Genomic DNA, 12,520 nt, shown 5'->3' with positions numbered 1-12,520 from the left:
ACAGCAGCATTCGCTGCATTTCTTTATCTTTTTAATATATAGCAATGTATGATGAGGAAGCAATTGGGGCAACTACCCTGGATCTCAGCAGAGCATTTGACCATGGATATTAGCAGCTGTTTCATCTCTAATTTAAAAGATCTGGACTTGGCTTTGCTGCTGACTCATATAATTTTGGTTGGGGAGCAAACAATTTGTTTTAATCCATATGTGGGAAGTTTCTTCCTGAATTAGTAGCAACTGATGGAAAACTAAAAAAATAACCCAACAAAGCTCAAGATAAGGTATCTTACAATATTAACGAATGATTGCCTACAATTTGTTAAGTGTATATTGTTAATGACAACCTAGTTTGATGTACCCTGGTTCTGACATATTATTATAGTCCAAAAACTTGCAGCCATGTTTTTATCGTCTTCAAAGTGGCATTATGAAAATAAATTACTTATGAATAATAAGAAAACTAACAATGTTATCTGGCATAAATAGTAAACTGAGTTCACCATCTGGTGTTCTAATATTACAACCTTTGATGCTAATTATTTAGACTGCAATAAGAGTTTCCAATATTTGGATTTTTGGCTTGACTCTGTCTAGAATTTTAGGGATCATATAAGTGAAGTAATTAAGGCTATAAATCTTAAACTGGGCTGGTCCTAAATGATGTATCATTGTCTCATGATTACAGCAAAAGGCGGCGCTGCCAAGCACGTCTGTTTATCAATATCTGCATATGGAAAGGTGGGTTAGCATAAGTTTAGCTAAACTAAAGAGTTACAACTATGTATGAGATTTCTTGATTTGTTCTACAAGTACTAGTGGTGACCTGTAATTGTTGTCTTTATGGTGCCTTACATTGGATTTGGTATTAGACATCAAATTGATGTAGTGTGTCTTTTAAGATTAAGAAGCGGAATTCTCCTCAGACCAAATCTGGCCTGTATTCTCATGTAAGTAGTCTTGCTGAAGTTATCATACTGCTTGTATGAACAGAGCAAGATTTTGCTCCTATTTTGCTTGCTATATTTGTTTTTCAGGATGTATTCAAAAACTGGTCATGGACCAAAAAAATTCAATTCATTTAGCAATCCAGCTTCGTCTCAATGTAATTTTATTGAAAAAGAGTCTCTTTTTAAATGATGGAAGCTTCAGAGTGGGGATATTTCAACTGGGTCATTTTAAGGCCTGATTCTGGTCTCACTAAAGTCAATAATAAAACTCAGTGTGTACAGGCCCAATTCTGCCACCCTTGTTCATGTTGAGTTATACCTTACTCCATAAGTAGTCCGCTGAAATCACTCTGCATGTAGTCATATTTAAAGTTATCACTCAGCATGCACAAGAGTAGAGACAACTGGTCATGAATGACTGTTAGCTAACAGTACAGTCTCCAATTACTTGTCTCCTGGGCCCAGATTTTTAAAGGTATTTAGGCATTGCTCTGCTCAGCATTGCAAGGTCTAAGTGACTTAGGAGCCTAAGTCTTATTGAAAGTCAATGATGCATATGTCACATTTGAAAATGGGACTGAACTGTCTATGTCACATAGGTCCAGATCCTCAAAAGGTATTTAGGCACCTTTGATTTCACTGGGAACTAGGCACCTAATTACCTTTGAAGATCTGGGCCGTAGGCCTTGAATGCGGAATGAAGCAATGACCAGATACCTTTAAAAATCTGGGCCCTGGTCTATAGTTGTGATCTGAAATTTTGTGCTAAAAATGTATAAATAGGTTTGGTGGTCGGTGCCTTGTAGTCGGAATACGATCCATTTGGGTCATTAGATTTATTAGGTTCTTAATCATCATGCTTTAGGACAGGTGATAAGCTAGAGGCTTCTATTTTCTGTAATTTTAATTGCCTTCTGATCGGTAATATATTTTTCACCTTTTCTTTGCCATTAATTTGACATTGATATTTTTTAAATAGGTGTAGGTACATCTCTTTAAGAAGTTTCCTTTCAAATGATTCTTTTTTTCAGGCGAATGGAATCCATAGCTTTCTCCTTACAGTTGTGTGTTACCATTTAGCAGACCCAGCAGTCATTCCATCACTCAGCAAAAATAAATAAAAATAGTTTACTCACCCACTTGCCAAGGCTGGGATAGTCATGTTCTGGATCAAAAAGGTGTTGGTGCAGCTGGTATTCTCTACTGAACTCTGCTGTGTCTGGTGTGTTTTCTAGACACCCATCGTCAGCTGCAAAAAGCAATTAGAAAGCACTAACTGCTTACCAACTTGCAAAGTGCACTATGAGCAACTCATATTTAGTTGCAACATTTCTGAAATTCAGTTATGCAATACAAACTTTAAAAAAAACCTGGGATACTGGAAATGCTACACAGCTTTTCTCTGAAAGGACTCAGTTAGGGTATTTTTAATTTTTGTGGAAATCTTTAATTCAACCCATTAGAAGCTTGAAAGTTAAATCTACTTCTTTTCCAATTCCACTCCTCTTCCCCCCACCCTCCACCCCACTCCATCACTCCCAATCAAAGGCACAGACTAATTTTTTTTAGACAGAACACTGTGTTCTCCCAACTCTTAAAAAAATCCCCCGTGTTAAAGAGATGTCTGTGCAGTTTATCAACTACCACAGGAACTTTCTCTAGAGACAAACTGGTTCTGGTGAAGAGATTTCAACAATTCTGTTTGGGAAGTCCATGGCAGAATGCCTATGTTAGCCCAGATAGAATCTGCTTTAATAAGCAGCTACCTGAATGGAGCTACATTTCTGGTTAGCCACTCTGTTCAGGGGAACTGCAGATCTTTAACATGGCACTTGCCCCCTATTTCAATGTCGTTTGGAGGCTGAAGTTTGCACAGCAAAGGCAATTCTGCAGTTCAGATAAGAGTTTGACATGTCCAGCAACCTCTCTGAAATACAATGGACAATTCCTGAAGTTGCATCTCAGAACATCAGCAGGATTGATATTCAGAAAACCTGTCTGATAGGTTTGACAGTGGGTTGTATTGCTGTTTGAACTTGGTGTCATCACAAGAGAACAACTGGACTTTGTAGAGGCCATTTTCCACCTACAGCTGTTATGATGAGATCTCTATCTTAGATACTTCAATGGCACCCATCATCAAAGTAGCTGAGCACTTCACAATCTGTAATTCATGTATCTTCAAAACACCCCTTTGAGGAAGGCAAAGAGCTGTTATCCCCTAATAATACAGGGAACTGAGACACAGAGACACTAAATGACTTGCCCAAGGTCACACAGGAAGTCTGTGGCAGAGCAGGGAACTGGACCTAGATCTCTAGAATCCTAGACTAGCTCCTTGATGACAGCTCCTCCCCAAGAGAGGAGGGCGGCCCTCAGTATTACAGAAGCATAAGTGCCATTTTCAAACAACTTCTAAGACAAAAAGTAACAGTAGAGACAGAAACAGACTTGGGGATGGCCTTGAAACCTTTCCTGATCCAACACAATCCTTCTCGAATACAACTGTGTTGAAATATATTGACCTACATGAAGGACAGTACATGGAGCTTCTTCTGCCACTTGTTCAGAGATCTGAAAAGGCATTTCTGTTATCTGTTGACCTAGGCGCTTACGGCCTGTTTATGGCACTAGATAAAGAGGTAAACTAGCAGTAGTTGACTTGGCAAATAAAAAAAGCTAATAACATTGGTGCAGAACCAATAACTTTTGAGATGAGAGGACACAATTAATGAAGATACTGTGGTGCTAAAAACAGCAGTGCAGACACTGTGGGTTTGCACTGGAGCTAAGGCTCTGAAGCCCATTCCCTTCCCTGGGTTTCAGAGCCTAAGGTCCAGCCTGAGCCTGAACACTGACACTGCTGCTTTTAGCACCATAGTGTGAGGCTGAGTCTGTAGAGCCAGGCTCAGAGACATGCAGCCATGGGTTTTATAATGCAATGCAGATGTGCTCAGTGTTAGGGATAAGCCCAGAGAGAAAGGGGGCCCCGGCCACCACTGCTATTCCTCACCTCCTTGGGAGGAAACCCTCCTGAACTACCACTGTGCCCCTCATCCTAACTCCCACCCACGCACAGAAATCATTTGTAACTTGCTCCTTGCCACCATTCCGCACCAGCCCACACCTGAGCTGTGTAGGGTACTGCTCCTCAACCATTCCCAAGTAGAGGGCTGTGCATGGGTGACCCAACACTATCACCTCAAGCCGGGGATAGGGCTGTAGCAGGGCTGTGGTGACCCTGTCTCAGGGCCCCAGATTGCCTTAATCCAGCGTTACTATATAAACAAAAACTTGGAAAGATTTGTTTTCCACTAAACAAATCCACAAACCTCAACGAGGAAGTTCTCTAGTAATTTCTTTGCTTAATATAGTTTTAACAGTCACCACTTGGACACAGACTTGAGTTTCCACTTAAGGCTCTGAAAACCATCCTACTGAGATACTAGTAGATATAATCTCCACTCAGAATGTATCCATGAAAGAACATTTCACAGTCAGCAGCACTTTTCCAGGAATGTTCTCAATTCTCATATCTGGATGCATCATCTTAGGCAAAATCATGGTTATTTAGCTAAGAAAAAGAATAGAAGGGAGTCTCTTAAATATCATTCCATTGAAGTCCCAATTTTAATCTTGCTCTTCTAACCACTAGCAGAAGATCTGAGGGGTAAATAGACATAAGACAAAATTTGCCTGCAGTGGGGAAAAATATAATCTAAACCTGTCGGACAAAATGTTCATTGAACCGAATATGAACCTAAGATACTATTTCAAGGAGAAGCAGTCACCATACTTTTTGCCTCTCTTGACATAGCAGCAATTGGAAGCTCTTCATACATTTCATATAAAGTTATCATTAGGGCTGTTTGGAAATTTTCAGAATTTTGACAAAAAATGAGGAAAAAATTGCAAAAAATTTTATGAACAATATTTTTTCTTTTCTGAACAGCTCTACAGCTAGTCAGAACATTTAGTTAAAAGATTAAGGATAATTGTGTTACTGTATCTCATTCAAATACCATTACTAAATGCTACAGAGAAAACTTTTCTCAATTATGAAAGTACATCTAAGTTCAGAAATTTAAAATATGGTTTAAATGATATAGTGCTCACTCCCCTTAGAGCCCATTCAGCTCCCATTGCAAACAATCAGATTTTAGTCACTGATTTCAGTGCTGGAACCCTTTGGGCGCACCACAGCTGAATCTGTCCCTTCGTAAACTACAAACTCACATGAATTGTGCCCAGGGTATCTGAAAGGATCAGCTAAAGCTCCAGGATGAAGACCACTTTGCTTTTCTGGCACAATGGAATTTTCTACCATGAGGGTAAAGCTCATGCAGGAAACAGAGCTTTCTTGGGAGCCAGCCCAAGACTGTGGAACGAACATCCCCAGAAACTAAGAACTATCACAAACCTCAGTACCACCTATGGTAAGTGCAAACCTTGCTTTCTCTAACATCAAGCAGTGTGTGTGTTTGTGAGTCTGTGTGTGGGTAAACAAACTCCAAAACAAAAATACTCCCCTGCTTAGACTTAAGGCTGCGATTTAGTCACGGAGGTCACGGAAATCACAGATTCTGTGACTTCCAAAGACCTCTGTGACTTCAGCCAGCCCAGGCCAAGGACAAGCAGCAGGGACTCCCGCAGTTCCCAGCCACCGCGGGCAGCAGAGGGAACGCCCGGAGTTTGGAGCCACCAACGGATGGGGACCCTGGAGCTTCCAGCCCACCCGCAGCTGCCCAGGCTCTTCATTATATCATGGATATTTTTAGTAAAAGTCAGACAGGTCATGGGCTTCCGTGAATTTTTTATTATTCCTCATGACCTGTCCATGACTTTTACTAAAAATATTTGTGACAAAATCTTAGCCTTACTTATACTTCCCCCCACAGGGGAGAGGATGAGAGAACAAATGTGATTTGGTGCCGCTGTCTCTCTGTCACGACCTGTTGGAGGCAGTGGCAGAGGTGGACAAAGAGGGGGATGGAGATCCTTGCAGGTAGGGACCAGGCTCCCCAGAGGACTTGCCCTGCTTGTTGCCCCGGCTCCACATCGAGTACCACCACCCAGGCTTGGCCCTCCTGGTGCTGGTCTTGCACTTTGCCCAGGTACAGTTCCACCTCTGCCGGGTGGTACGGGCCAAGCCCTTGGAGCAGCAGTGGCGCCTGCGCAACCCTGATGACTTTGCCTTCCATGGTTGCCTGGCTGCACCAGGGATAGGCTCGGGGGAGCCCAAGCGAGTGGCACCAGGTGGAAGCTGGGGTTTGTACCTCCTGCAGGGTGCAGCTCTGGGACAGGGGAGCTCCATCATTGCAACTCCCCCACAGGGCCTCCAAGGGTCTCTGAGATGGGGCCAGCTTTAGGGTGCAGGGGCTCATCACCCCCACCCTGCCCTGGGGATTGAAGGAATGGGTGTGGGATAATCCAGCTCTTATTGGAGGGTGATGGACTCTGCTGCCTACTTAATATCAAACCAATTACAAAACAAGAGTTTAGGTCCTGCACAACCCCCAGTTGACCACTCACCTGCACCTCACACACTCCTGCCCCAAGGCCCCCTGCACTTCTGTCCTGAAGGCCCCCTTAACTTGCAGTACCACTACACCTCTGCCTTGAGGGTACCTGTAAACACACCTACACCTGCCTGTCATGACGGAGGGTTGGCTGGGCCAAATTTGAATGGCATTGTGACCCCATGCACCACACTTCTCACTATTGTAAGGAAGTAAAGGGGCCACGAGTAAAAAAAAAATGCTCAGGTGGAGTATGATTCAAAAAAGGTTGAGAACCTCTGAGTTAATGCACTATTGGAAAGTGCTCAGATACTATGATGATGAGCATGGTATAAAGAACCTATATAGAATAGAATAGAATAGAATAGAATAGAATAACCTGTTTTTCCAATAGGGCAGGGATTTGGAGGGTCAGGATAGCCTTGATCTTCACTGAAATCCTTTGGTATATTATCTCCTGTCAACTCAGCCACAATATTTGGGATATTGCCATAAGGACCCAAGTGCTGAAGACCTTCATGAGCACCACCTAATGAAGACAGATTTATGCACATAATATTACAAGGTTAAAAGTAAGATTTTGCTTTAGTTTTTCCAAGAAATCCAGGCCAAGGTTTTCAAAAAGAGAGCCTCATTCAGGCTCCAAACCCCACTTTTAGCACTTCTTCAGCACTTTTGAAAATTGGGCCACATAGTTAGAGCCTAAAAATGGATTAGGAAGCCTAACTTCAGGCATTCATATTTGAAAACCTTGGTCCGCGTTTTTTATAAATACATAAGAGATAGGTAGGAAAATACTGAAACAAATATTTAATGCTGGAGACAATAGTGGAACTGAAAACACCTTTACCATACTCTAATCTTCAGCTGCAAATGATATCATTCATGACAGGGAACAGTAATCATGTTGCAGGACAGAATTGTCCCAAGAAGACAAAGTTAAAAAAGAAATAGCACTGTGTGTACAGTTTGAAGATAAATTCATAAATTCAGTTGTATGAAAGGAACTCAGATGTTATAGTAAAGCTGGTTATATACACTATAATCTAAAATATATTTGTGTCTCTAAATAATTCTTAAAGCTGAATTTAAGTGCTTTCCTAAAGTAATAGAAATAAAAATGAGTAATAGCCCAAATTGTTAACAGAAAATGTGTCTCATCCCCCGAGAATGAGGAGTTTAAAAGGGGCAGCCCTGTGCCTTAACCCACCCTTTTGTATGGAGCAGACTGAGGCAGACAAGCTCATGGCTGGCGCTTCCTTGTGGTGGATGTCCAGTGCAGGTACTCCATAGGAAAGGTATTCAGTGACCAGATAAATGGCTTGGAAAAGGGACTTTAAAAAGAGGTGTTCAGTAAAGGAGCGAATGGGGGGCAGTTGGGGACTCCTATGATTGGTACAGCAGGGAGCCAACCCCCATTATTATAGCCCACCTTAACCTTCCTACAAGGGGGTAGGAGTAGATGGCAAGGTTCCAGCAATGGATTTGCTAGCGAGACCTGGATGGAAAAAGAGGGGGAGCTGGTAAAAGCCCCTTGGGTAATTATGGAATAAACATGGGATTACCTGCACTGTACACTTATCTGCCGGATAGTCCCAGACATCTAATAATAAAGTTGCGGCCTGATTAAATTCATGTCAAAAGTCTCTTGTCCTTCTTTCGGTATAGCCAGACAACTGCAGAACCACATAATCAATATGTGTTTGTACATCCATGTATGCTGTTTGGTTCATAATGGGACAATCTTACAGATACAAAGCATATCTATACTTGTACATGGTGCAGACCTCTTGGCACCGAGGCTCTGTCCATAAAGGAAACAGAGGTATTTAGCAGGCTCCAGTGTGCTAAACATATTATATATATATATATATATATATATATATATATATATATATATATATATATATATATAATGTTTAAACTGACTGCCAAACATTCCCTTGATTGAGTACAATGCAATCTTTAATATTAATATAAAGGATTGTTGTCTTTCGATGTCAGTAGTCAGGATTTTTTTCTTCTTTCCAAAAGATTTTCAGATAATTGCACCTGTTCTAATACCATATTTTTGCACACTTGAGTGATTTACTCATGTTTGCAAAGTTAATTTCTTTTAAACCATGATAAATAGCATATCCGGCAATGACTGAAGCAGTCAAAATGAAGTGCTGTGAGTGTACCAGACAGATATTTTATGTACAGTAATTCACAAACTTCATTAATTTGAGCACTATAATATTGTTGATTTTGATGGTTACATACAATGGTGCTACAGAGTCACAGTAATGTGATATAAACATATACACTATCATCCAGGAAAGATAGTATAAGACTGCTCTCTTGAACCTGGTACTGACCAGGAGTTAAAACAAAGGAAAATAGACAAAATATCAGAAAATCACTGCTTATTAGCCAGATCTATTACACTTCCAAGGGAAGCAGTGGAAGCACCATTGTTTGAGTCATTGGACTGGACAAAGCACTAGAAAAATATGCTATAAACCATCAGGAATAATCTGGTACTGACAGAGGGATGCACCAGATAAATGTTTAGGTCTTTTCCATCTCTAATTTCTGTGGACTAGTTTCTACCACAGTCCTTTAACAGTCAGAATAAGTCAGATCTGCTTGCTTGTATTTCATTTTCTTCTGCAGGATGAGCAAGCAGAGCATTGCTTTAGGTGCCCTGGGTAGAGGCTTATATATATTTATGTTTAAAGTCAATTTCAAATGCTGCATACATGCAGCTAGCTGCTGACGCTGGTATTTGTTTGTATGTGGCCTGGGTTGCTACAAAAGAAATGCAAGTTTGGGAGTAAATCTATTTCCCTGCTGCTGCCGTCACTGCAGCTACCGCTGGTCAGAACATTTCAATAAAAACTAAATTGATTAAAAACAGAAAAAAATTACACAATTTCGCCCCATTTTTCCAAAGAACTAATTGCAACACACTTGCTGGGAGGACAGAATAACCACCCTGCTCTGAAAACAACCACAAAGTGCAGCAATTTCCCCACTATGATGTTGAATGCCCTCTCGTGATACCACATGCCAGCAACAATTTCAGTGAGCCTGTCTTGTTTAAATCTTGCTCTAGTTGCTGCTGCCCATCTACCAGTAGCACAACCCAACTGAATCTGCATCCTTAGGAGAAATGACCCCTGTCAATTACAAACAGGGAACACTTCCCTCCGCTGACTCAATTTAACAAAACAAGTGAGCAGCAGACTTTCATCATCTGCACTGAAACTTACAATTAATGTAGAATTTTTAAAGACAAATAGATGGGATTATTTAAAAAAAGAGGTGGTTTGGCCAGTGTTAGAAAAGAAAGAATAAACAATAAAACAGATCATGAATACCAGTGGTGAGTAAATATCCCAGATGAATCCCAGATCCCACATGAAAGCCCTTTAAAACCTTCGCTCCCAAACTCATGTTATTCACTCTAATTTTTGTGTGTTTTTAAACACGGCAGGGCAGATTCTTCAATGTGGCCAAGCCCTGCACATATGCAGTGAGCAGGGGGATTATCAGGGAGCTGCAGCTCTATGGTCCTGAGCCACTCAGCCCCAGTGCAAATTAGAGCCACCGGGGAGCAGCTCTAACTTACACACTGATGTAAGGTCCCTGGGGAACTTTATGTTAGTCAAAGATCAGGTGTGTCAGAAGTCTGCTCTGTTATACCTCCTCCCCACAATCTCCCACACCTTATTAGGGATGGGAGGTGACAGGGAAGGAGGCAGCTATGCTAGAGAAGAGTTCCCTGTACAGGGGAAATTCTTTTCTAGCCATTTCTGGTTGTTTTAGGTTCAAGTAGAGGTGCAAAGAGGACTTACCACATTACAGAATCTGACCTTGTGTGTATCATACTAAATAAATAAATAAATAACAATATCTGAGACAAATGGCTTGGTCGCTATCCCACTGGTTTCAATATACCCCTTGCAAGCTGTTTTAAGGACCAGGAGTGGCTCTCCAAGACTGTCTTTTCTCTATCAGGAGTTTATCTGGCCTGACTGGTTTTTCCCTCTCTGGTGTGCTGGCAGGCATGCTCTTAGAAGGAACAACAATTGTGGACAAGAGTGATCCAGTGGATATAATGTATTTGTACTTTCAGAAAGCCTTTGACAAGGTCCCTCATGGAAGGCTCTTAAGCAAACTAACCACTCCTGGGATAAGAGGGAAGGTCCTCTCATAAATCAGTAGCTAATTAAAAGATAGGAAACAAAGGGTAGGAATAAATTGTCAGTTTTCACAGTGGAAAGAGCCCTTAAGGATCCATACTGGGCCCAGAGCTGTTGAACATATTCATAAATGATCTGGAAAAAGGGGTAAATAATAGTGAGGTGGTAAAGTTTGCAGACAATACAAAATTACTCAAGACTGCTAGGTCCAAAGCTGACTGTGAAGAATGACAAAGGGATCTCACAAAACTGGGTGACTGGGCAACAAAACAGCAGATGAAATTCTATATTGATAAATGCAAAGTAATGCACATTGGAAAACATAATCCCAATTATACATACAAAATGATGGGGTCTAAATTAGCTGCTACCACTCAAGAAAGAGAGCCTGGAGTCATTGTGGATACTTCCCTGAAAACATCTGCTCAATGTGCAGCAACAGTCAAAAAAGCTAACAAAATGATAGGAAGCACTAGGAAAGGAATAGATAGGACAAAAAACGCCACTATATAAAGCCATGGTATGCCCACATCTTGATTGCTGTGTACAGTTCTGGTCATCCCATCTCAAAAAGATATATTTGAATTGGAGAAAATACAGAGATGGGCAACGAAAATGATGAGTGGTATTGAATAGCTTTCATATGAGGAGAGATTAAAAGGACTGGGAATGTTCATCTTAGAAAAGAGATGACTAAAGGGGGATATGGTAGAGGTCTATAAAATTATGAATGGTGTGGAGAAAGTGACTAAGTGTTAGTTACCTCTTCACATAACACAAGAATCAGGGGTCACCCGGTGAAATTAATAGGTAGAAGGTTTAAAATAAATGTAAGGAAGTTTTTCTTCACACAGTCAACCTGTGGAACTCATGGCCAGGGGATGTTGTGAAGGCTAAAAGTATAAGTGGGTTCAAAGAAGAATTAGATACATTAATGGAGGATAGGTCAATCAATGGCTACTAGCCAAGATGGTCAGGGAAGAAACCTCATGCTCTGGGTGTCCCAAAATCTCTGAATGCCAAAAGCTGGCACTGGATATGTGTAGTTAGAAACATCAACCTTAATCCCTAGTATTTTGGAATATACAGTAGTGCCTAATCTGCATCATCTGTGCCCCTTGTGGAAGCAGGAAAGAAAGAGAGGGTTTAAGTGTAGCCATTTTAATTTGTTATAAACACAGTAACTGTTATGCTAAGTCTTAGCCTAATATTGTAGGACCTGTAGAAGCAAGGCTCATGTCAGAAGCGAGTGGGAAAACAGCAGCACAGAGTCAGTGTGACCTAGCCTTGAGATAACGATGTTTTGAGAAGTGAAAGTGAGAAAATGCTGAATTAGACAGGATATAATATAAGCAAAATGTGGATGTTTTCCATTAATGCATGCCACAAAAGAGTATAAATGCTTGTGTGATATTGCTTGTATTTTGGAGAAACTGAAGCAGAGATGCTCTCTGTCAGCTGCATCATCTGTGCCCCTTAATTTACATAGTACCCCCACCAGATTATTTCCCTCTGGAGGATATAAGCTTCTTTTAACACACAAATACGATGGAATGCTACTGTTCTAAATCAATACCTTCCTAATATAATTCAATGAGAACTGTGACTATTTCACACAAACTCATCTCTGGAACTGAGTCACACCTATGGGCTATATATAACCAACCGACTGAGCTGTTCAGTGAATTTGTACCCGTTTGAAACAGAGATCAGCAATACACTTGGAACATCTGCCAACTAATGGATTTTATATATGATGGAATGATCATTATTATTTCTTACAAATATAGCAATGCTAAAGATGTGCTAGACATTTTAAGGACAATTTGTTGCAGGTAAATATGAGGACAAGATCCCTGGC

The 12,520-nt window shown here is 40.9% G+C and overlaps 1 protein-coding gene across 4 annotated transcripts in view; it reads right to left on the bottom strand.

Moving 5' to 3' along the window:
• LOC120404588 (neuroendocrine protein 7B2) overlaps positions 1 to 12,520 on the bottom strand; it is a 75,322-nt gene that overhangs the window by 10,486 nt on the left and 52,316 nt on the right. For all 4 annotated transcript variants that reach the window (XM_039537391.1, XM_039537388.1, XM_039537389.1 and 1 more), the window contains exons 3-4: positions 6,849 to 6,998; positions 2,087 to 2,199 (exon numbers count right to left, since the gene is read on the bottom strand). In XM_039537391.1, the coding sequence (XP_039393325.1) occupies positions 2,087 to 2,199; positions 6,849 to 6,998 (263 nt within the window). The remainder of the gene's footprint in view (positions 1 to 2,086; positions 2,200 to 6,848; positions 6,999 to 12,520) is intronic.

The sequence above is a fragment of the Mauremys reevesii genome, linkage group 4, assembly GCF_016161935.1.
Source record: "Mauremys reevesii isolate NIE-2019 linkage group 4, ASM1616193v1, whole genome shotgun sequence".
Lineage (NCBI taxonomy): Eukaryota > Metazoa > Chordata > Testudines > Geoemydidae > Mauremys > Mauremys reevesii.
Note: the sequence above shows the minus strand (reverse complement) of the source record. Positions and strands in the feature narration are given on the sequence as shown.